This window comes from Phaenicophaeus curvirostris, chromosome 7, assembly GCF_032191515.1.
Source record: "Phaenicophaeus curvirostris isolate KB17595 chromosome 7, BPBGC_Pcur_1.0, whole genome shotgun sequence".
Taxonomy (NCBI): domain Eukaryota; kingdom Metazoa; phylum Chordata; class Aves; order Cuculiformes; family Cuculidae; genus Phaenicophaeus; species Phaenicophaeus curvirostris.
The window spans coordinates 308463-334195 of NC_091398.1; the positions used below are offsets into that span (position 1 = coordinate 308463).

Sequence of the window (25733 nt, forward strand, 5' to 3'; positions counted from 1 at the left end):
GTTCACTGCACAAGCCAGAAATGCTGCCAATGCCTTTTAAGTGGGGTTTGCTGGTGACTAATGGTCTGTTCTTCCAAAAGCACGTTAAGAAACAAAATAATGAAAAATCAGCAGTTCAAAGGGGAAAACAAGAGCCAAGCTGTTCAGTGCTGGTTTTTAATAATTTAAGCATTTGGAAAAGGGGGAAGAAAACCCACAAAACCCACAAAACCAGAAACCCAACCCCGCACGAGGAAGAATCAAAAAAGCAAATTAAAACATTTAAAGATTTTAAAGAATTTGAGCGTTTTTATACTCTCCCAAGCCCAGTTTCTTGCTCTGCATCTTTCAGAAGTTCCAGTGAAGACCACAATCTGAGATATTTGCTCATATTTCCTAACTAACACGCGTTCTTTGGCAGCTTGTAGCCTGGCTTCAGTTCAACAAAATATTAACCGTATGCCTGCAATTAATAACATTCCACACCGCCCGGAGGCCAGCTGGAAATAGAAACGTGCGTTTATGTTGAAAATGAAGCAAACGCTCTAGCAAAAGGCCCAAACGGGGCCTCGGGGCTGGAGGGTCTTCAATAATTCACGTCCAAAACCATTTTGAAAGGCGTCGCGTCAAGGTTTTACCCCGATTTAAGGCACTCGGAGCTCAGAACACACACGTATCTTCGGAGGGCAGCGACAGAAGGCTCGCGGTGCCGCCAGGTGAGCGGGAACCTCGGATCGACCGCACCGCGAGGCCTCGTGAGGGAGCGAGCGCGCCGCTCCGCGCCCTGAGCTGCCGCGGGAGGGACCGATGCCCCCATCCCGCGGGGAGACGCAAAACCCCCCCGAGATCGACACCCACCGGCCTCTGAGCGGCTCGGCAGCCCCGCAGGAGGATCCCCGGCTGCTGTGTGGCTGCAGACACACGGACAGGGGCCCGGCCCTGGCGCCGCGGAGCCGCTCCCGCTGAGGCACGAGACACCGGAACGCTCCCGGGACGCTTTTCCCCCTCAGCTCCCGAGGGGCGAGCCGTGTTGTCCCCCCACCCCCGCGGTGCATTCCCACCCAGGAGCCGGTACCTGCGGGAGCGGGGGGGCCGCCCGCCGGCAGCGCTGCCCGCGGCGGCTGCTGGAGCTGGAGCTGGAGCTGCTGCTGCTGGGGCTGCGGGCGGGCGGCGGCGGCGGCGGGCGGGGTGCCGGTGAGCGGCAGCAGCAGCGCCGCGGCCGCCAGGAGCAGCGGGCAGCGCCGAGCGCGGGGCCCCGGCATGGCGAGCGGCCCCGGGCAGCGGCGGCATCGCGGGCGGCGGCGGCGGCGGCGGCGCGGGGGGCGGTGAGAAGGGGGGGGGGCGGGGAGGAGCGCGGAGGAGCGCGGGGGGCGGTGAGAAGGGGGGGGGGGCGGGGAGGAGCGCGGGAGGCGGGGCGGGGGGCGGGGCCCGGAGCCTACAGGGTGTCGGGGCGGGGCTAAAGGGGTGTGGGTAAGGGAAGGGGCGGGGCTAAGAGTCTAAAGGGTAATGGAGGCGGGTCTAAAGGGGGTGTGGCCTAGGGAAAGGGGCGGGGCTAAGAGCATACAGGGTGTTGGAGGCGGATGTAAAGGAGGCGTGGGTAAGGGAAAGGGGCGGGGCTAAGATCCTACATGTATTGGAGGCGGGGCTAAAGGGGGTGTGGCCTAGGGAAAGGGGCGGGGCTAAAAGGAAAAGGCTGACAGCAGGGCTAAAGGGGCATTGCTAAGGGCCATGTGAGAGGGCGGGGCTAAGGGGAAGGGGCGGGGCTAAGGGAGGCTTCAAATGGCTGGAGGGGCGGGGATAAGGATAATAGGCAGGGCTAAGAGCTGAGGAGCGGGGCTAAGGACAAGGGGCGTGGCTAAGAGTCAAGGGGAGTTGCTAAGAGCTGGAGGCGTGGCTAAGGGCAAGGGGCGGGGCTACCCGTAGGAGGCGTGGTTAGGGATGGGGCGGGGCTGAGGGGCTGCAGCGGGGTGAGGGGCGTGACCAAGGGGCGGGGCTAATGGCAATGGGTGGGACAAAGAGGTAGCAGCGTGATTAAGAGAAAGGGGCGGGGCTAAAGGCACTGGCTAAGGGTGAAGGGGCGGGGCTAAAGTGGATGGGGGCGTGGCTAAGGTGCGAGGGGCGGGGCCAAAGGGTGGGACAGGGACCGTCCACAGCAAGGGGCAGCGCCCGAGGGGCGGGGCCAGGGGGCACAGTCAGGGGGGAGGGCTGTGGGGGGCTGGGCCAAGGTGAGGGGCCCGGCCTGTGGGAGGGGACGTGGCCAGACTCACCTCCAGGCCCATCAAAGGGTTAAAAATACCCCTGACAGAAAAGAGAAACGGAATCCCTACTCATCAAGAGGCGTTTTATTCCAAAATTCTAAACATCTGAATCCAACGGCTCACCTTTTTCAGTTCTAGGTATCGGAATCGACTCATTGCTTATATTTTTCAGTATCAAAATCGTACGTGCGTATAGAAAAACACAACCTAACGAAATCCATCAGACTGGAGTCAGGATGAAAATGAGCCGAAGTGACCCACGGCCCTACGATCACCCCCTCCCCTTTCCAAGATTTATCTTTTAATAAAAATAAGGTGTCCTGAAATGTATCTTGATCTCCTTAAGCGTACCGAAGACCTTTGAAACAAGCCCATTTTACTGAAAATATTCCCGTTTATAAGGATTTACTACAAGCTAAGAAACCAAAAATGCAGCGTTCCTGTTAGTATGTTAATTTTCTACTTGTGTAAATGACGCTCTACTGATTTAATCCATGAGCAAAACCAAAAAAAGGAAAAAAAAATCTATTACAAAGAATTAAAACGTTATATTTTTAACATATCTGTAGAGTGGCAAACAGGTTTCCTTTGTGGACTAGAAAGCACCACCGAAAACCATAAAAGCCCTTTGAAGATTCTGAAACCGCATGAAATACCCATCAAGAGTGAAGTTGTTGGGCCATGACGCAGCACGTCTGGAGGGCACGGCCAGAAAGGTCCCATTTCCAGTGCTGTATGAACGTTTATACACAGGGTAAACCAGACCAAAACACTAGAATTGCAGAATAATTGGAGCTGGGAGGGACCTTAAAGATCATGCAGTTCCAACTACGGGCAGGGACACCTCCCACTGGATCAGGCTGCCCAGCTCCCCTGGGCAACCTGTTCCAGGGCCTCCCCACCTTCAATGTGAAGAAATTCCTCCTTATGTCTAGCCTAAATCTGCCCCTCTCCAGTTTATACCCATTGCTCCTCATCCTATCACCACAAGCCTCTGTGAGCAGCCCCTCCCCAGGTTTCTTGTAGCCCCTTCAGGCACTGGAAGGTCGCTCTAAGGTCTCCTTGGATGCCATAATGCTGCGAAACACGAACAGCAACGACTCCAACCCCTTACTGCGGATTCTGGTCAGATTTCCCACAGCAGGATTACACAACATTGTACCAATTCCCAGGAACCCATACACTCTAGAATATACATCGCCTTTCATCCACTGTGGGTGACCACACTGCCAACACCTTTTTAGGTTATTTATTTCCATTTTCCTTAATAAAACCTGATTTATTTTGTTTCTCATTGATAGCCAGCAGCACCGAACACAAAGGATTGCATCCAAAGCCAGCTGCAATGAATGTCAGGTTTTCTGTGACTTCATTGGGCTTCAGAACAGCAACAGGCTAGACTGAAGACAAAACCTGACTACATTAGGGTCATGCTGCTCCATTACTGGTTGTAAAACCCTGCAGGGCCCTTGCCGGGCTAATGAGCAGCAAACCCGAATGCTGCAAAAATCCAAGTGCAACACAAATCCTTCAGGTCACCAGGAACATGCTGATTATAGCGGAAATATATTCAAAATACCCGTGAGAGTTTACCTTAAAGGCAACGTAAGCGCAGACATAAGCTGAAAAACAACTAAGTATTAGAAAACTTTGCTTGGAATAAACGTTTTGTAAAGATAGAGCACGTAGAGTAAGCTTTCTTAAAAGTTTCCACAAGCATCACATGAATCAAAGGTGAACATGTAAATAAAAATTTAAAGCAGAAATACAGGACAAATAAAATTATCAACTTGACACCGATAAATGCAAACAAAAGATTTCAACTTCTGTTGATAAATGTATCCCGTACTGGACTTTGCAGTTACACTCAAACAAAAGCTGTCTCCGCAATTTGGTAGTTTCTTGGAAGAGATGTAAACCTATAGCTTCCTTGCTTTATGTTTTCCAGATGTTGTCAAATATAGTGATAGATAATACAAGTTTCGTAATATAAATTGGTTTTAATATTGATCATGAGATGCTGCGATAACTGCAAACTGGAGTGCCTAAAGAATTTAATATTTCATTACAAAAGATATAGGTATTGTTTCCATTGTCTAAATAATTACATAGCTGTTAATTTCATAAAAAATACACTTCTGAAACAGACCTCTCAAAAGAAAACTAATTCTCTGTTACCGTATTGCTATTTTTTTTAACACTTGCAGCATGCATCTTATGCATATCAATTATAATTCATAGGCACTTATTTCATTCCAAAATACATCGTAAAAGTATCTTTAAAAGTTTTAACATCATTCTACAATATTTGCTGTACGAACGGATCAATGCCTGTAAGTCCATATGAAATTCATACTAACACAAGTACAGATACAGTCTGTAGTCTTATTGCTGAACCTAGAAAGTGATACCCTGCGTCCCTGGTCAGGAAAACATCCTCTTCAGACTCTTGCTGAAACACAAATGCTACTCTGAACTGCATTTGGGGTATTCTAGCGAGGTTCACTAGGTAACCTGTACACTCCATTTACCTATGCTACTGTTTTGGTTTTCTTAACCAAACTGGAACTTAGTAGACACAGGAGAAGCAACTGCTTTTATTCTCCAGCAGAATGCAAGACAATAAAAATCACTTAAATAAGTCTTACTTTCTGTAACTTCAACAAATGGAAGAAACTTTCTGTAGCTACAGTAGTTGTACCAATAAAAAGTACCTTTTTATGCTGAAAATCAGCAAAATAAGAGTTTCCAGTTGCCACGGTAAAGATGCAGTTCGCACTGACACAAACAATGCTACGGTACCCCTTCCATGTGAGCTGGAGGGATCTTGATCGTGGTTTATTTTCATTTTTATCTCTTTATAATACCTAGACACACAAGTAGTCCAATAAATTTCAAGTCAACACCATGTGTACATGTAATGAAAGCAGACATGTAAGAATTAGAGCTGTAATCTGTCTGACAGTCTCTTAAACCTCTTAACCCACTAAGATTAAGACTGAGTAAAAACAATCTCCTTGCATAGAGATAATCAGCTGGCAAAGCGTGTCAATGAGAAGCCTGTGTAAGTCACTGAAACTGTGTTTAATAAAACTCACATTTTGAGGCCAGGATGAAAGCCTGACTCCTGATTTCTTTACTGTATTACTAGCAATGACACTGGAAGCACAGACAAAAACGCTAACATTGGCCACGCTGAAGACCCTGAAAATTCAGTGAAAGCAGAATTATGCGCTGTACCCTCTCATATAAACAAACTATCTAAACAAACTGTCTAAACTGCCCCCCTGACCTCATGCAGCCTCTCTTCATGACTCCAATGCAACGACAGCTCAGTGACCACAATCAGACTTCACCACGAAAGCCCTTTGTGGATTTTAAATCTCAGAAAGGATGCAGAAATGACAGCTGAATCAAACTGTTCATTTCAGATACTTCTGGGCTTACTAGGTGTCCTGATTTCAGCTGGGACAAAGTTGATTTCCTTCCTAGTTGCTGGTGTAGTGCTGTGTTTTGGATTTAGGATGAGAATAACATTGGTAACACACTGCTGGTTTAATTGCATGAGCAATTGCTCATGCTTAAATCACTCTCATCCTGCCTTGCCAGCGAGGAGCTGGGGGTGCACCTGAAGCTTTGGGGGGAGACAACCAGGACAGCTGACCCAGACCAGCCAAACGGATATTCCACATCATACAAGTGCTGAAATAAAACTGCAGGGTGGCCAGGGGTGGCGGACACAGCCTGTAAACGGGCTGGGCGCCAGTCAGCAGGTGACAAGCAACTGCATTCTGCATCACTTGTTTTAGATATTCTTTTATCATTATTATTTTTCACTTCCTATTCTGTACTACTAAACTGTCTTTATCTCAACCCACGACTTTCACCTCATTTTCACCCCCAGTTCTCTCCCCCATCCCGCTGGCAGGGAGCGAGGAAGTGGCTGAGTAGTGCTTAGTTGCCAGCTAGAGTTAAACCACGGTGCTGGGGATTGCAGTATTTATGGGGGAGGTGCAGCTTTGAACAAAATCCCCAAGACACAAACCCAAACCAGTGTTTTTGTCCTTCTAACTGCCTGTCTACACAAAAATATCAGTGGTATTAGTACAGCAGAAGTCTTTCATTCTGTACGTGGCTGCATATAGGGAGTTTATAATGTAATTTATTCCATTTTTGGAATAGAGAACAAACAAATCACATATAAGGCACCTTTGTAACAGTTTAAGTCCACTCTAAGATTTGTGCAACATAGCTACACGTGGCTGCAAGCCAAACAGCCTCCTACTTTGCTGTTACTTGTCTGCTGAAATGCATGCAGACAATGTGCTCGTGTTCTCTTGTACATACACAAGAAACTTCATATTACCACACCAGTGCTGAGGGAAATAACCTAAGACCAACGTAAACTTGTGGTTTCAAACCACTGAACTTATGGTATGTTTAAAAAACAACAATTAAACAAAATATTTAGTGTCATTTCTGGTCATGAAATGTATTCAACATAATGAAATGTCTTGTGCAATGAAATGTCCTGCATGCAATGAGATGTACAACGAATGAAACGATGAATGAATGAAATAAACGAAGGCAAATCAACCCTCTCTGTTCAAACTCTTTTGCACTGCCAGCTCTACTCTGCTTCACTGGACAAGCTCTCTGTTCTCTCAGGACGGGCGGCAAGGCAGTTGAGCCTCTGGGTAATGGAGTGATGTAATCAAGAAACACTTGGCTGGCAAATCCTCTAGTTTAAACAGTCCCTGTACTGCTCCATCCTGCCCCCGGACACGGTCAGCTCTGGAATGGGAGAATTAACAACAGCTTCCTCACAGCACACCAGGTAACCTGTCCCCCATTGTTTCACCAGAAACTGAAACCCAACCTGCATGACACACAGACTTAACTTCAAACCCTGCGGAAGTTTCACTTGTCAACTGGAAGGCTACAGGTTTTCTCATCAGACATGTCTGTTGGCTGCCAGCATCTTGTCCAGTCCAGCATCTTGCCTCTGGCAGTGCCTGAGTGGATCCACGCTACCAGGAACTCTATGGAAATACACAGCAAAGTCTCTGGACCTTGCCCTGAGTCTCTTCACTAGGTTGCATAAGAAGTACATCATCCCTCGCTTTTAACCGCTCACTTCCATCTCTGCAGACTCAATCCCTACAGCAAGAGGCCTAGGACCTGGAGAACAGTACCTGTGAAGTCTAGAGGGAAATCACAGGACAAGACGGCTGAGCAGGAAGGGCAACAGGCATGCAGAACAGGTATCCGGTATGAATGATTCCACTGAATAATCTCTCTCGTATCTTCTGAGCAGGAGGGAAAACAGCAGCAGAGTTAATGGGTCAAAGAACATTCTTCAGTTTGATAAAACAAGCCACGTTCATTTTCTTGTGCAACTAGCGTTCCAGAGCTAGGGAATGAAACGTAGTGTACTCCAACAAAAATCAATGGAAACTCAATGTGTAATCCAGCAAGTATCTATGGAAGCTGTTGGCTTCAAAACCAAACACAGCGTCTGTGTAACAATTCATGTAAAACTGGTCCGTGAGTCAAGACGGGTGATGTCTCCTACATCCCAGTAAGAAAATCATAGCACTACATATTATTTAATATTTTCACACACAAATCAGTGCAGATGCGTTAGTCACATGTAGGAACATAATATAAAAAGGAGGGTTTAAATATATTGATCTTTCTTTATACGTGCTGATACCTTCTCAGACCAGCAGCTCTGCAGTCGTGTTTTTCCTTGAGGGGGAAACCAATATTCGTAACCAAGATTCAGGCATTTAAAACTTCAGAATGCCTTGCAGATAAAACTCTGCTTAAGCTTCCGATGTTCCTTCTCCGTTCTCATGTGGCTGCAGCTGTTCTCTCTCCTGTTCTTCCTGAGGTGGTCTCACACGTTTGAAAAAGCCCATCTGCCATTGAGAGCACAAAAAAGAAATTGCATGGTGACTTCCAAAACGTACACATACCCTTCCCTCTTTCCTTACTGATCAGATCATAATTGGTTAGCTATTTGATTTTTTCCCTCCCACTCTTTTTTTCCCTATTTTTGACCTTAAATGCTAATAAATACAAGGTGAAACATTAAACTGCGGATTTCAGCACAATCAGACACCCCTTTTTACTCAGCTTCTTCCCGACAAAGCTGAGAAGCCTTTTGTTATCCAAAAGCTTCACTGATTCAGATGGGATGGGGACAGAGGTATTTCTGCAAGATGCTGGTGTGATTTGTGAAAATACAGCAAAAGCAGGGAAAAGAAAACCACCCAAAACCCCAAACACAGAACTTACCCTGTACATAACAAACACAAGAACAGCCAGGAGCAGTAATCCTGCGAGGACAGCCAGAATTATCACCCACACTGGCACAGGCATAGGCTGAGGCTGAATGCCCCACGTAATATTTGTAGTGACCTAAGAGAACAAGAAAACAAATCCCACTTGGCACAGCAGTGACACACCAAGTTCATTCATGCAGTTTAAGTCCTGTATATCTTTATCCTATAGCATTTAAAATAATCTTAATCCATCATAAATTACTTTTTCTATCCAATGTGAGTAAATAGCTAATATATTAATTGTGACACAAATTCAACAGGGTTTTAAAAATTAAATAAAAACAGGATTTGGGATTTTTTTGTTTGGTTTTGTTGTTTTGTAGTCAGTGATACCATGGCAACATGTATTCTATAATGCTTGATGACTTTCAGTAAAACTGTTGCAGTTGGAGAAAAATAGTTCAAGGCTCTTCCTTTTTTTTTTTTTTTAAAAAGAAGCATTCCTTGAAACAAAAACCAACTTCACAAAGCTTTGGAGACAAAGAACAGCTAAAAATAGGCATTAGAAGCCATACTCAAAAATAAATCCATCACAATCCTTTTCACCTCCTTGCTTGGGATCTTTTATGTTATCGGGATACAATTACAGTTACACCAAGCCACAAAAAAGCTGCTCAGCAGTCATTGGTTTTGTATTAATCTCAAAGTAACTATGCATAGTAACTCAAGCTGAAAACAAATGACTTACTACTGTAGAGTTGTGGATGTCTTCAAAGGAAAGGTTCTTATAAGGGAACTCTATGACATTGAAGGAAGCAGATGATTTGAGAGAATAGGAGTGATTCTGATTTTCTTTCTGTGTAAGAAAAAACAAAATCAGTATTGCATCTGGATACAAAAATCACTTGTTAAGTTTCAGAAGCTGGGATGGAATATGCAGTCACTCACATTCATGAAGGTTTGGGTCCAAAGGCGTGATTTTAAATACAATATTGCACTCTTTCCCCTTTCCAGGTGACCAACTTGACAGACTATCTTTAAACAATCCGCAGTTCCGCAGCCCTGCGTGTGAACATAGGAAGGAAATATTTGAAAGTTTAATAGCATTACTCCACTCAGATACATACTTCACTGAACTCTTTTCCTGGCAAAGCACCATTCAAACATATTAAATAAACCCCAATAACGAATAATTACTTATAAAGTCCCGTAGGCTGACTGCCCTGCTGTGAACAGATGCACATCAGAGGAAAAAAATCAAACCAAACCAACTCCAAAGCATAGAACTTTTTTGTCTGTTAGCCATTTAAATACAGAACATGGATTTTCTGCAATAATTCTTCATCTTATGGACCTCTCATCTCCGTCTTCATCACTAGACGAGTGCTGAGAGCTTACCAAGGTATGCACATCTCCTTCGAGGGCAGCTACATCCCTTCGGCTGATGCGGTGATCGCGATTATCTTCCCTGCTCAGTGTTTCATTCTTATCATCATCTTTAGAAGCAGAAATCTAGGACACACCAAGGAAACCCAAACAATAAGCGATTCTTACTTTTACATATTTGCAGACTTCAGAGCTAAGGTAAAGAAAATACATAATTGATCAGGTTTCTCTCCTTCTACTGGGATATTCTGCAGAACCTGGCTTCACCTCCAGCTGTAATTAAAACGTTACTCCTGCCTTTCCTACATCACTGATGTGAATCCCTACTACGAACTAACACAGAGACTTGAGTATCTTAATTCTTCTTCAACTCAAAACTTTTTCAAGTATAGAAAAAGAATCACTCTTAGACTGTAACAAATAATTAAATTTTAAAATCTTCAATAAAATATCTCTCCTCAACACTTCAGTGTTTAACTCTGAGCGAACAGCACCAGTATGGTACTGACGTACCACATACCACTGTGGGCCAGACAGACACAAATGCTTTTTAGGAGCAGCTTGAAACGCATAAAGCAGGTTTAGTAGATTAATGTAGAACTGCAAATTTACATAAGGCACTGAGCAGAGCCCTGCTACTTGTCCTCTGCCTAACACATGTATACGAGAAAACTACAAGAGATCTGTAAAATATACATGCTTACAAAAGGTGTAGCAAAAGCGCAGGGAATTTGTACTTTGATGTTCACTAACACTGCTTGCTGGTTATCAAAGATACATGAGTGTCCTTTGCTGATCATCCAGTTCCAGCCCTGCTTTGATGGGCAGGGACACCTCCCACTGGATCAGGCCCCGTCCAGCCTGGCCTTGAACAAACACATAGTGCTTATTTCTTCCAGAAAATTTACACAAACAGCCCAGAAGCATCCAGAATGTTTTTGTTCGCAGTCACATTCAGCAGAATTCTGTTGCTTTGGACTCAGAACTCACACAGTGCAGACTTCAAGAAAAAACGACAACAGAAAGAAACTCGGCAAATTTATCTTCGGGTTGGCAATCTGCTGTCTTTCTTTTACTTCACCTGCTGTATACATGACGGGTACCATCAACAGTGCAGTACTGCTGCTCAGCAACAGACGGAAACCGAACCCGGACAGTGTTCGATATTCGCAGCGATTTGGGTATTCTGAGTGTTTCCAAAACAAACATTCTTCATTTCTCTGAAAGAAAAGGGAAGTCCGGCCTACCTTGACTTTCAGTGGGTTGATTTCCATGTCAGAAGTGCAGTTCATGGGACCGTCAATGTCGTACTGAACGATATACAGCAGCGTATCATTCTTGTATTTGTAAGGCCACTGCAGAGTCATCATCACCTTGCTGAACGCACTTGGACCGTTGTTTCTCAGCTGATTATGAAAATGAAATTAACAGAGGTAAAAAAACCCAAGCCACCTTCTTCATTACTGTGCATATGGTTGTTATTTTATATTTGACCGACAAAGGATACTGCTGCTGCCCCTGCCCACAGACACTTCCAGCAACAGCATCTGCAACCTTACCTAAAACAGGAAGCTAAACTTCAGTCTCCCAACAGGCAAAACTGAAAAGTACTTCTGTAATTTGATAAAAATTATTTTAAAGAAAAGCTATATGGTATTAGTTTTTTTGCCTTGAAGAAATGTAATTATTTTGGTAGCCTACAGCAGCTGCTGTACGTGTCTCAGCCAAGACACTCCAAGCACGGACACGCACCCATTGAGTTTCCTTAGATAAATGGCCCCCTGCATTCTAGAACAACTCCCAACTATTCTTATTCACACAGTGTGCTCAGTACGTTTTGTTTAATTAAACAATCTAGATTAAAGCTGTGATCATTCTGTTAAGGAGATTTTAAATACTTAAAATCTTTCATCTTAATGATAACGTTTCAGAACAGTTGGAATACAAATGAGGATACTCAATCATTTACAGACAGGAGTCATTCTCTAAGTTCAAGTTACTTCAAATGTCTTATCTTGGTTTCAAAGGGCTAGAAAATGAAATATGTGTAATGATGTAAAACCCAGCCTTTTCTCTTTGGCCTGTCACACTAATTGCAGTTGTTCCAGCCCTTCTCCAGACACCAATTACAGACCCAGCACTACGAAAATGAAATCTTTGTTTCCATGCAAGAACAAAAGGAAGGAAAAAAAAAAATCATAAATTTGCTCCAGAGAGAAGTGACACCAAAATGTTTCTTTTCAATTATCACAGAACTGCATAACTGAAATGAGAAGTACTTGCGTACCTCATAGATATGCTGAACTAGAGGCCCAATATCATCTTCCGTTTCTGGATTCTCCTTTGGCTGCCAGTTTGCAATGGGAAGGAATATGTGATCAGGAGACGACACACTAAACAGCGGAGCAGACAAGTCGTTGTTATAAAGTATGAAACAATACATGCACTTCTCCAGAACAACTCAAAAAAAGCAACATGCTTAAAATACCATCCCTACTTTTTCATCCTCCATACATAAACCCAAAAGAACAGAGGCTGAGTGGCTTCTGTTAAATATTCAGTTTTCTTGTCTATGTGAAAAGATGAGCCTCATATTTAGAAATATTTTTTCATATCCTAAACTTTGGATTGATCCACAACATCTAGTAAGCCACTCATAGAATTAATATACACACATGTCACTCAAAACCACAAAACATTAAATACTTCAAATATCATTGCTGTAGAGACTCACCAGTACAGATATACAAATAATTCAGCAGGCACTGACAACAGTGAAGCCAGCAGAAATGCTTTTCAGTTGTGCCAACTGCTCAGGTAATAACAAAAATAGATCACAAGAGTGAATGTAGTGGAAACTATAAAACCTCTAGCTCAGAAATTGGAGTCACTGGCTGAGTGAGAGGGCTGGAGAGCTGTTAGGTGAGAAGCGTAGACTTTGGGTAGGTGGCAGTAATGGAGATAAGAGGGTCGTTATGATATTAATACTGTGCCTAAGACTGAAGAAGTTGAGGCCATTGCAAACTTATCTGGAATAGAATTTTCAGCTTTGGTTTTAGAAAAGGTTTCAGGGGTTTTTGGATGAAAACCCAGTCAGCTTGTAGGGAAGGAAAGTGACTTGCAGAAACGCGTGCAACTGCAATATGAGGTGTGATTTTTTTTCTTCTTCTAAAAGCTCTCTAGTACAGCACAATATTCCTTTTTGGAATTCATCTGTAAATTATTCAGAATAATTTAAGTTCTGAAAGTCCAAAGGGTGGCTAGAGATAGCCATTTTTTCTTTACAATTAAAAATTGCCTAAGGCTTCCTGAAAACTGCAGACCTGCAATAAATTTCACTGGATATAAAGAAGCAAACATGGAAGGCTCATTTGAGAGAGACATTTGTTAAACAGCATCAATGCTTACCCTCTAATTTCAACAGCTGCTAAAATAGCCAGGTCAGCCTGGTAAAATGCTACTGGACTTAGGTTGTCATACAGGTTGGAACTGCAGAGAAAAGAGAAGTTAATTTCTTAAATGAAATAAGCTGAGTACTTTAAAAAAATATAATGTAACATCATATCCCGACTCCTCAGTCACAGCAGGGAAGCACATTTACTAAGCACTTAAGAGCGGATTCCAGCCAGTTCTCAATTAAATGCTGGACAGTCCCACCCTTAACACGTTATCTGCCATGTAGGGTACACACTCATAGGGTTCTGTACCTTCGGATTTGCAAATCGAACTTCACAGAGGTATCCATTTCAGACTGCTGGTGCACGCTGAAACGCAGGCCAGCCAAGAGCTTTAGGAAAAAGATCACCGTGGTTCAGTGGGAGCACAATAAAACACATGGTTAAAGCTTCCTAAACACTATTATATGACAGTGAAATCGCTTGAGGCTTGTGGTTGTAAGAGAACACAAACAGAGAACTGGCAATAAAACTTGTCCCGTTCACAAAACCAGAGATGTGCCATGATCTCTCTAGGTTTCAGCCCATGTGCCACTGCCACAAAACAGAAACATCAGGTTTACATCGCACTCCCCTCCTTGCTTCAGCCATTTTTACACATCACTGACCCTCCCTGTGTGTTGCAAGAAGTACTGTGGGCTAAAGAGCAGGGCACACCAATGGTTCTGAACTTGGTTCCCAAGGTTTGCTCTAAGTCAGCGCATGATAGTTTGATGCTTGCTTCAGCATCTGTACAGCTCAGCTTGACAGACTCTGAAAGACTGGAATTTCTTCATCTGCACAAAATGTCTCTTGGAAGAAAAGTACCATCAAAGCGTTTGCAATTATGACTGATTTTTGCCTTATTTCCTCAGAAAATGAGACTTATTTTGTCATATCATCTTCCTACCTGGCAGGTCCCACTAACAGGTTTTTAATTCTTCCCCTTTCAGCTACACTTGGTTGAAGTGCAGAGGTCTCAACTGGACAAACTCTCTCTCAGACTTCACAAAACCAGCCAGAAGAGAGAGGCACTATTAGGTTCCCATTAAGAGAAAGTTCTTATTTACATACTAAAACATACATATCAGATAAATCTAAGGATAAACTCATGAGGGACAAGAGTTTATTAATTCTACTGTTTAATCAACTACTCCTTTTGAGCAGCACCATAAAACTCTCGAATGCTCCTTTCATATTTTAATTTAGCTGAGAAGTTGAAACCATTTACCACTGAACTAACCAAACATGTGGGCACTCACAGTTCCTGTGGGTGAACACCCTGCCCAAACACTACTAGGATAAAGGAAAAACCCAGCTGCCCTCCTGTTTGAGCTACCAGAGACCTGTTGGACCAAACCTTACCTTAGTTCCTGCTTTCATGGGATTTCCCAGGTCACAAACTACCATGCGGGTTTGATTCTCAGTTTTAAATGCACATGACAGCCTGGCTAAAGCCTGCAATAAACCAGAAAGCAATATCAAGGAACATTGTTCTTTACGCGGCACTCGTATGAAAGTCTGAAGAAAGACTTGAGATATACTGCATTATTAACTTTCATGTAATTTTTCAATTCTAACACAATCAAGCACTAAAATGAAATAAAATCTGAGTAGGAAAGTCTCCATGGAGACGAACATTTTTTTTATATGAGACAGATGCACTTTCCAAGGTTATAAAAAGAGAAACTCAGTACTCTTATATTGGGTAGCACTGATGATTTTTGTGACTTAAAGCATTTCTCCATGTGATTGTTTAAAACCTACGTGAAGAAACTTTGGCAACCAGGCAAGGGTTAAAAGTTCTTGAAAAGATTAGAAGGCAAAGTAGCACGAATACTTAGAGGAGATACCGGATTTTGGATTAAGCCAACCACAAAGCTCAAAAGTGGCAGAGGCAAGACTGGAGAGCCAAACTAAGGCATGGTCCAACATCCCGAGGGAAGTGGTATCAAAGCTGGAATCCTTTGATATGGGGGGGAAATAGTTTTCTCCCTAACATTCTGCAACTTCAGATCTATCGACTGATCGTAGATTACAGTAAATGAAAACAAGGAGGAAGAAAATTGGAAAGTGCATTACTTGGATATAATGGCCAAAATGAAATTTGGACTGTACCCATGTGTCTTCAAAGAAATAGACATTACATGGATATTTCATAATAAAAGAAGGGAAAGTCAGGAAATAAACGTTAATATCTTATGCAGTCCGGATACTTGACAGACAAGACTTTCTACGTACATAGTTGGAAGAAATCCCAACATGATTTATTGCCTCACAAGCACCCAGCTCTGTATCTAGCACACTACTTGCTCAGTCTAAATTTAAATAAACAGTTAGGGCACTGTTCAAATAAAGACTTGGAGCAGATAAACTCTGTGTGTCAAGCTCCATCACGCAGATGAATCTCCCTTGCTGCTCGCAGTAGATTCTCATGCTGTAACCATCCAGCCAGGTGTCCCAGAGCCCCAGGACTTTGAAGGACCCTACCATTTTTTTGGTGCTTTAAGATTGAAGCACAAACCCCACCCCTGACAGACACTCTCCTGCAGGCTTCCGCAATAGCAATTGAAACATGACTACCCAAAGGAGAAACGTTGTTGGAATTTTACCTCATTGTTACGAACGACGCCAATGAAATCTGCTTGAGGTGGAACAATGACAAAGAGTTCCGCTTCATAGGCTCCTTCCCCTTGGTTCTGAGCACTGACAATTAGTGTCAAGGGGTTGTCATCGCCGATGTAGATCTGCTTCTGATCACTACAAATGCAAGTGTAAAAATAAGCTCCACATTCAGGCTCTAGAGTGTATTGAACCGGTTGAACTCGCAGAAATGAGACTCTGAAATTGTAGAGAAGTCTAGAGGCAGCACCTGTGCCTTCAGGCTACCAGGATAACTCTACACTTTGTTTAATACAAAACCATGTCCATAATCACAGATGTGGAGCAAATATTACACGATGTTTTGTAAGAAGATTTTTTTATAACGTTTACAATAAACCATGGAACCACTGTCATTTTAACGAAGAGTGGTTACAAACTGCTAAGTCGCTGTACATTTTGAGTTACGTGCCTGCTTAGCAGAGGTACAAGCGCACATTTATAACCAATACATCCTTTTAAAAGAAGTAATACAAGCTCTTGCAGTTTCGAATTCAAGTAGGAAAGTTATTTTTCCCTGTTATATTTTTCTCACATATTTACCTTTCTACAGAGACCTCCAGCTTTGGTTTGCAGATGTTATCTTCACCACAGTCCAGCAGAATATGCGCCTATGCAAAGATCAAATGCATGCCGTTTAAATAATTCCTTCATCTGTTCTAACAAACATTCCAATAATACTGTTTCACCACCAAATAAAACGATTTCTTAATAGCTGGTTATGAGATATCTTCATCACATTAGTCTGAGAAGAGAATAACTGTGTTTTTATAGATGGGGGTCAATGTGCCTAATCCTGCCACACTGCAGTTCTAGGCCTGGCATCTATAAATCTTTATCCTCTTTCCACACTTTGAATAATCCGTTCATCTCGAGTTGTATCTCCAACATCCCCTTTACAAACAAGTATGGGAAAAAAGGGGCAGAAACAGAAAAACAACATTTATTGCCTTAAGAAAACTACAGGAATAAAGAAAATAAGGCAGCGTAGCAGGAGCAATGGATGAAATGCTCCAGTCCTTCAAGATGAACACTTTCAATTCTTCTCTAATAGCCTTTCTCTAGAGAACTGTTAGCTAGCGTGTCTGAAAAGGAAGTCCTGCACTAAGGAGTAACGTGTCAAAAGAAGAAATCTGACAGAACGAGAAGGAAAAAAAGAGCAGACAAACATACAATAACCATCAATATTTCTATAATTCAGAGACTAAAGCCTAGATGTATATTTTGGTGTCTCAATTGTTCACAAGTGCTAAAACAGACACAAGTGTTGAGTGAGTAGTGAAAGCTGACACGATGTGCCAGGTTCTCCCACCAGAGACTGCGCCAGAAGCGTACCTGTCTGGTCATGTTAGCAGGAGTGAACTGGTTGAGGATGGGGTGCAGTCCTGTTGCATCCACAGCTGTTCTGTAATCCAGACGGTATTCCATAAAAATAGTAATGGGAGTTAGCTTGTCTCTAAATTCGGATTCATCCTGTGGAAACCAAAGATTTAAATCTCAATTAAAACTTATGAGGAAAACAATAGCAACAACAAAATCTCCTTCAAAAATCTCGATAGGCAACAAGCCCTCATCCCCCCAGCAATGCCCAGCAGGGTTTTATTTACTGTTCATGTTGTAGGAGGAAGGAGTAAGCCAAAACAACAGTACAAGTTCTGAGCTCTTTTCAAGGCAGAAAATCTCCCGTCAGAAAACCTGCAGCATAAACGCTGAAAATGGACGATTTGAGTAGTAACATCCCTGTTTTACAAATGTAAAGTCATAGAACTGAAATGGTGAGAAGCCTACAGTGCTCAACAATTCTACTCTTTCCAGACAAAATTCTAAGATCCTCACCAATATTCATTTTGGGATTTGTTCCTTCCTTTGGGATTGGTTCCTTCATAACATTATTACTTTGCCCATGGATTCGCTGACTTTCACATTGTTCACTTCAAATCATCCTGGTCCTGCCTTTCAGAGCCCTTACAAACCATCTCTAAGCTTTACGTTAGCCACAGATTTCATCAACGTAAACTCTGCCTCATTATTCTCATTTCTGAGAGTAATGGGAATCACTGAACCTCGATCGGCAGGTCCTGACCGCAGAAGCAATCTTCCATGGGCAGAAATCTACTGAGAACTCCTTTCCTTAGAGTTTTCCACTGGGTTTGCATGCAATTTAACATAATTTCATATAGGTCATGTGCCATTACTTTGAGAATGTCAGAATTAGAGCTTCACTAGCCCTGAGATCTGGGATGCCAATTTCCGTATATATCCCACTCACAAGGCCAGTCCAAGAAAGGCATTGCCTATCCTCTGTGAACCCTTCCTAATTACTATTGTTTCTATCACGATTTTTTTGAAAAGGGGAGTAAGTATTGTTCATGTTTGATTTATAAATACTCCAGAGGGTAAATCTGAGCTGCATCTAACTTACACAGCTACACTTTCACGCATTTCCCCTTATTTTAGACAGCGTTTCTTCTGCTGTGCTACACTTACTAATTATGTTAGCATTTGTCTGAGTTTGTGGGGATGAAAATAAAAAGACAGAAAAAGCCAGCTTAATATTTCAGCCTTCTCTGTCTCTTCTGCTCTTTGCTGATCTCTGCTTTTTAGTTGCAGATCCATATTTTTCTTTATTCTTGTACCTCCAAAGCAGAAGCACAACCTCTGCTTATGGACTTTCCTGCTTCTTGGAAACGATAACTGATTTTGTGCCTAGATGACTCGTCCAAGAAGCCCATTACAAAATTCAGGTTTAATTTCCAGCCCATTAGGGTACCAGGATCTTAGCCACAACATCCACTGTTCATCCCCTGACAGCGCAATAACCCTGGACAGACAGACGAGTTCAGTAGTTTTAGGTCTTTCCAATCGCAAAAAGTTTCTCTAAAATTTCTTTTTTCGTTCTTCTTTTGTAACACTTAACATAAGGAACTTGTAATAGACGATGCACCAAAATTTATTTGCCTAAACTGTAAACGGCTCCTTACCCTCAAAAAGGCATCAAGTTCTTCACAATTCATTTTGCCCCCCTTTGTAATAGTCATGTTCTTCGAGTGGCTCGGCTGTTTGCTGTGGAGAAAGAGAGCTCTCCTGATAGCTCCCTTCTGCTTCAGTTTATCCAGCAGCAGCTCCACTTGGAAATCTGTCCAATCCAATGCATGTAGGTTAGGGACATTTAAACGCAGTGCAGACTCACATAAAAAACGGCCAACTGAGGCTTCAGTGATGAGAGAGAAGAACAACCAGCGCGCACATCTGCTAACCATGTGAAAAGACCTGTTCCTTTTTCAACAAGCAGAACTTACTGAGTGAAGCAGGCAGTTTTCCTTTGCCGTCCGCTTTTAAGCAGAACTTCACTTTGAAGCTGTTTTGGATGAAAACAGAAGGTTAATGCCACACACTTTTTCTCTCATTTTCTTCTAACATTCATTACTATTAAAAGCTGCTAGTTAAAAATGCAATCAAATGCACATTTTTTGTGAATGAATAAGCAACATAAAATAAGAACTCTTTGATGGCAGTGGGAGGACCAACACTGTCTTCAAGAGATGCTAGGCTGACTCCTGACCATGTGGCTGTTGCAGTGTTTTTACCCATTAAATTACTTTTTAGGTGAAAAATGGAGTGGGCTTATGAAGGTACTTCAGAAATTATGTGCTCTGCAAACTCGTTTTGGTTCTTGTTCCTGGACTATTATTACCCAAACACACTCCTCCTTTCTGGTGCTAACTTCCTTTTCAAATCAACGTGACAGTTCCCTCTAGCTTTAAAAATAAATGAGCCACATTTGATTTCAGGAATAAACATTGCCTCACTGGTGGCTGTTCCTACAGGAATCAAGACTCCAAATCTTCGCATTGCTGTTTACTGACAGGTTATAGCTTCCTGAATCCTTTCAAAACTGAATGCTTATTAAAACAAAACCGAAGTGGTTCTCCTCCTCCCTCAAAGGAAACCAAAGACCCTCTGCTTACCAAGAAACTTTTACATCTCCGAGCGAACAGGCTTTGTTTTCTGGGTTTAGAATGGTTGGATTCACTTCCAGGGCAGCGTTTACTCTAATAACTGGTCTAGCCCTGCAAAGAAAACATCCTTTGAACAGCATTCTCCACCAAGTTAGATAATGCCCTCCCTATCAAACTGTGAAACATAACACACATAGACAACAGTGAAACTGCAAGAATAACGAATAGTTATTTGGATTAGGGAAAAACAGAAAGCTTTTCTGTGCCCTTTTATTAACATTGGAGTCAGAACATGGACAACTGTGTTAAGAGGAGGTCCTACCTGTTTCAGCACAAACAAATAAGATGCTTTTCCCAAAATAAGCAAGTTTGGATCAGAATACACCGTTGCTGCAGTGCACTAGCTGACAGCACCCTGTCTGTGTCAGAGTCAAGACAACTCATCATTCAGAAAAGCCTTAAAGACAGTTTCTTTCTATTTTCCCTTAGCTATAGCTTACTGAGAAAGAGAAATAACAGACAGTAGACTGTAGATCACTTGGAGAAAACAGCAGTACAGCCGGTTGTAACCTCCAGCAGTTTGGAACGGGGAGTGGTGGAAGTTCAGGCTTCCCTGATCCCGCTTTCCTTTGTCCCTCAGGAACACTGCTGAGATTTCATTCTACTCACACTTCTGGAGAAGCACTGAGGGACGCCTACCTGTACAAAACAGCCGTGTCAACACCAAAGGCTCCCACTATCAAGTCTAGGAAGAAAGGAGAAGTATTACTCATTGCTACTTAGCTTTTAAAACATGCTGTTAGTCACAGTGGGGCTACTATGAAGTTATTCCAAAGTGACATTCAGAGCAGAGGACCTGGATATCCATTTTTGTCCACGTCCGTGGCTCCTTTCAGAGAGTACCCAAAGCTGGGTGGCATCGTACGAGCAGCCCACTGCCCTTCAAGAACTTGAGAGGGCACTGCGTTCAAACCATTTGCTCTTCCATTGTAGATGTAAACGACTCCCCTCTTGTCCTCTCCGCCATACGGTGCGGCAACTGCAATGTCTGGAAACCAAACAAACAGTCATCAGCACAGGTAGGAGAAAATATTTGTGCTTGCCCCCATCAATAATTTCTGATACTGCCAGTCCAGTGTGCGTCAGCAGGAAGGAAATGCAGCTGCCCTTTACAATGCTCATCAACAGCCTTTTGTTTTTAATTGAACGCTGGCTTTTTTAGCAAGTATAAATGTTTAACAAGAACATCTCTCATGGACTTGGAGCGGGGCAGGGAAAGGAATAATCCTGCCAACACTTCTGCATTTCAGTAACTGACTTATGGCCAAATCATATGGATCTGAGATGCTTTTGAGAGTACTGATCATCCAGGATTAGTCACTGTTGGCACCACATCACCAAGCTAGGCGGGACTATCTGCCTGTTTCATTAATGCACTCATGATCCTCTGAAGGGTGTGACATTTTAATAACTGTGGAAAATTTAAATCAGCCCAAAACAATGGTAAATATCAAATTCCAGTCTATCCTCATCGTGGCTTGGCAATATGTTTTATGGAGAACTTTCAGTTACTGCAATTACGCTCTCTCTTACAGCTTAATAAATTTGAAAATGCTCATTACCAGTTACTAATAACAAGTAATAAAGAGAATGATAACTGCAGTATCTGCAAAGAAAGACTTAGAAGTATACACGTGATCTAAATTCAACATTCCCACAGTCGGCTCAAAGACCAAACATAAAAATGTTTAACTACTAAACACTGTGCAGAGTAATCACACTATTCCCTCCTCTTTCCTTAAATTTGAGGAAGTTTCATGAAAAGAACAAGAAATCAAAAGTTCACCATTTGCTATTTCTGACTCATTTTTACACCTTCTATGAAAATGGTAGAAATCCCAATCTTGCACCATACGGTGATGGGAAAGCATTTTAATTAACGCTTCCAAAATGAAACAGAGCAGGGAAGAAAAGACTAAAAAAACAGACCAAATAATGGCAAAATAATTACAAAGAAGCAGCTTTTGCTGTAATTTTCTCACCTACAGTGTGTGTCAAAGTGACTAGATTTTGGGCTATCAGGTGTAACCTTCCCCAAGCCTTCCATGAGCTGCAGTGGTATTGCACCTTCACACTAATTCTTCATACTTTTAGCAATTAAAACCTCCACATTGAACCGCATCAAAAGCAGTGGCAGAAAGTATTTTGAGCTTTATATTTTTCAAACTGGTGCATTACAAAGAGAGTACTTATGGAAACAGGAAATTTATACTTATGATGTCCTAGCAAGCCACTCTGGAGAGTCATCAAAGACTCTACTGTTCTTATCTCTTAGAAAGTAATAAAATGATCAGCGCAACAGCTGAAATAATCCATGCTGTAGGTTAAATGGTATAGTCTCTGCTCGATGCATACATGTAACTCCTGTTAGCATTCCTGGGAGTATCATACAAGCATCGAAAGGAGTCTAGACCTTGGTGTCCAACATTCAGCCATGGTTAGAATGCCTAACGGTGTGTGTGCTCTCCAGATTTCATCTACAAACCAAAAATACCAATCAATAAATGTCCTACCATTGAAGCCATCCTGATCCAGATCCCCCAGAGGTGCAATACAACTGCTGAATCTTGCAAATATCTCGAAGCCATTCAGTTTTGTGATCTGAAACCCTCCAGAGGCTCGCTGAAGGCAAATGGAAACCTGACCGACCTCTTGAAGCTTCCCATCAGAACCTCGATCCATAAAAAGAGGGGCTCCAATAAACAAATCTGTATAACTGGAGCAAAGAAGGACAAGGTTCTTCAGTAACAGCACAAAAATGCACTTGTTAAAACAAATGTTGAGTGCTAGTGACAAAGTGTGTTGTGCAGACACATGTTAAACCAGAAACGAAGGCAGCCATCTACACTACAGGAAAGACACTTCAATAGAAGCTGCTTTTTTCCTTTCCAGAAAGAAGCTGGATGCAAGAAGAGTGCACTTACTTGTCCCCGTTGATATCTGTGGCAGCCACTGAATACCCAAAGTAGGCAGCCATCTAGAAAACAATTCAAACCAGACTGGTGAGCGTAGTGATGTATACACACAACACAGAAAAGACAGCAGGGAGATGATGATACATACCATGAGACTTTTTGTCTCCTTTCTCCTTACATTTTTCTTTCTTTTCCTTATTCTGCTACAAATTGATCAGTTACTTTGCCATTCCCCCTTTCACGATTCAGTCTTCATTCCCAGTTCCCAAACTAGCAGCATTTCCCTTGTTTAAATAAGATTTCTAACTATTAATGCCAAACAAGAATTCACAGAATATATATTTTTAGGATTTCTACAGACTTAATAAAACTTTTCTCTGGCACATAAGCTAACGACATACAGAAAGTATACGTTCTAGCGCTGGGAATCCTGTCTGGAAACATCATCCTTCTATAGGAAGAGCCTCTCGGTCATCCACCACACTGGATAAAGCTCCATACCTGCTCTCCAGTGAAGTTGTACATGGAAGACATGTTTTTCCCATTGTAAATAGACACCTGCACATGAAGAAATACACATTACAGCATACCCATAATGCTCCTCTTACTTATTTATTGTAAAGTTTAATATTTCAAGTTCCCTACCATGCCCAGCGTTCTCGCTGCTCTTGGGACTCCCGATACAAAGTCTGAAACACAAAGCAAGGCATTCAAATGACGTTCCAGTCCCAAAGTGAAATGTCTTTGCTTGCACAAGGAACTCATTCCTAGGAACACATCTTCCTGTGTGCTGTATTGTTTGTTCTATACCATTTATTTAAAGACCTGTCCAGCATATTAACATGAGTTTTTTACTGAAGTGAGGGTCCTACCTTCTATGCCATCACCGTTGAAGTCTCCCACAGCCACTGAATAACCTAATCAACAGACAAAAATCAGTAAATCACTTTGAAAACCTTATTAAAACTTTCATCTCTCTTTACATTTTTCATAGGTCTCTGTGCACAATCCTTTTGCTTTGTCTTAAAATGCAAAGGAATAAACATTGCCTCTAAGCAGCTTAGACTACAACAGCTACATGAGCATACTGGAATTCATCATCATCCATAAAAGTGAGATCACAAAATGAAAATGTTAAAATTATCACCCTAGGAAATGTCCTGGTCTATCCTTGCTTTTCCATGAATCCAGACAGACATAGATGAAGCTAAGTGATAATTTCCCACTCCTCTAAGGGACTCTTCATTAGTTTTCTTCCCAAATGCAATTCTTCCACATATTTATTCTGCTATGGCAAATTATTTAGAACCAACAGCTTTTCTAAAAAACATAGGGATGTGACTATCAGGTAAAAATCATACCCTGGCCATTCCCGTATTCAGCCTGAATCATGAGCACAAATTCATGGAAATGTGTCCATTTGTCTTTTGATCAAGCCTACGGCAAGATAACTAAGCCTTCACCACACATAACTTAATGCATTTTCAGGTGTGTAGCTCTTTTGCTATCGGTCAAATGCTGAACTAACAATAGTGCTATTTAGACTTAAATATGACTAGCGCAAGGGAGCGTTTCAAGTGCAGCAGGCTCTTCTTCCTTTTCAAACTACTCACCCAAGTAGCTGTCATCGAAAGCAGCACTGGCAGGCCTGGTTGCCAACTGGTCATCATACTTGGTACTGTAGACCTTGGAGTCATATTTAGCCACAATCTCTGTCACTCGATCAGAAATAAGTTGTCCTAAAGAGAAAGAAAACATTGTAAAACCACAGAAAAACGCGTGTGCGGTCATTCAATAAGCAAGAGGGCTCATTTACAGGATGCACACTGTTCCACAACACTGACCAGAAAACAGCCAGCAGCAGCGCTAGGCTGTAAGAGACAATTGTAATTGTAAGAGACAATTTGGATCCTACTTCAGCAAAGATTTATGCACATATTTAATAAAAAGAACACAAAGAGATCTCTCGCTGAAAATAGAAGCTGCTCCTTCATGGCAGGATGCAAACAGGACTGCTCAGTTAGGGAATAGTAAGCACGTCTTTATGGCATGGCAGGACTGAGACATTCCTGGTCTGTGTGCCAGCACAAGGGAGTGAACGCTGCAGACAAGGAGCCACTAGGATAAGCAGACAACTGCGCTCTGTTTCACTCCAGTAGCCACAAGGTGGGGACTGCAGTACACGCTTCTCTTGAGTTCAATAAGCCTTCAATCACAAAACCATTTTCCTCAGAAGAGCACTCACTTCCCATACGTATTCATACACATACAGAGTACATGGAAAACTATTCCTCCAACATCCCAGAACGTGGAATAAAAATTTGAAGGTTAAAACTCTACTTTACACAAGTATACTACTGCCTTCTGTTCAGAGTTGAGACTTTCATTTGGTAGTAGCAGAAAAGAATACGGTTGTTTTGGCAGAAGAGCTGTCACTTTTGCCTAAAAGCAATCAAATGAATATACAAATATAATCTATATTATACTGCATCTGCATTTTAGTTTCAATCAATCCATTGTGCTCAGTTTCAAACACAGGACTGGAAACGAGCTGCTGGTGTTGCTGCATTGACACAGAGGATGGTGCGACACAGAAAACCTTCCACAAACATCAGTATTCACATGACACATCAGGCAATCAAGTTTGGCAGCTGTGACTTGATTCTAGCTGCACCATCTCTTGAACCAGAGCTGTAGGTAAATACTGAATGATCCTGCAAATACTGCCTGTAGCGAGTGTTAGCTAAACATTTCAGTGTGTTCTGTGTAAACAGTGCAGTTAGATGTAAAT

At 42.4% G+C, this 25733-nt stretch overlaps 1 protein-coding gene across 1 annotated transcript in view; it reads right to left on the reverse strand.

The window, feature by feature from the left end:
• Positions 1-2303: 2303 nt before the first annotated feature.
• The window catches only part of ITGAV (integrin subunit alpha V), a 42413-nt gene continuing 18983 nt past the window's right edge, over positions 2304-25733 (reverse strand). Inside the window, exons 7-30 of the mRNA XM_069860464.1 lie at positions 24556-24681; positions 23815-23859; positions 23588-23631; positions 23444-23500; positions 22952-23004; positions 22541-22743; positions 20824-21015; positions 20667-20712; positions 19977-20078; positions 19308-19366; positions 18990-19144; positions 17344-17481; positions 16552-16619; positions 15960-16107; positions 14713-14805; positions 13621-13700; positions 13322-13402; positions 12201-12306; positions 11161-11319; positions 9926-10039; positions 9476-9589; positions 9276-9383; positions 8541-8663; positions 2304-8161 (exon numbers count right to left, since the gene is read on the reverse strand). Coding sequence (XP_069716565.1) covers positions 8066-8161; positions 8541-8663; positions 9276-9383; positions 9476-9589; positions 9926-10039; positions 11161-11319; positions 12201-12306; positions 13322-13402; positions 13621-13700; positions 14713-14805; positions 15960-16107; positions 16552-16619; positions 17344-17481; positions 18990-19144; positions 19308-19366; positions 19977-20078; positions 20667-20712; positions 20824-21015; positions 22541-22743; positions 22952-23004; positions 23444-23500; positions 23588-23631; positions 23815-23859; positions 24556-24681 — 2510 coding nt within the window. The 3' untranslated portion in view covers positions 2304-8065. The remainder of the gene's footprint in view (positions 8162-8540; positions 8664-9275; positions 9384-9475; positions 9590-9925; positions 10040-11160; positions 11320-12200; positions 12307-13321; positions 13403-13620; positions 13701-14712; positions 14806-15959; positions 16108-16551; positions 16620-17343; positions 17482-18989; positions 19145-19307; positions 19367-19976; positions 20079-20666; positions 20713-20823; positions 21016-22540; positions 22744-22951; positions 23005-23443; positions 23501-23587; positions 23632-23814; positions 23860-24555; positions 24682-25733) is intronic.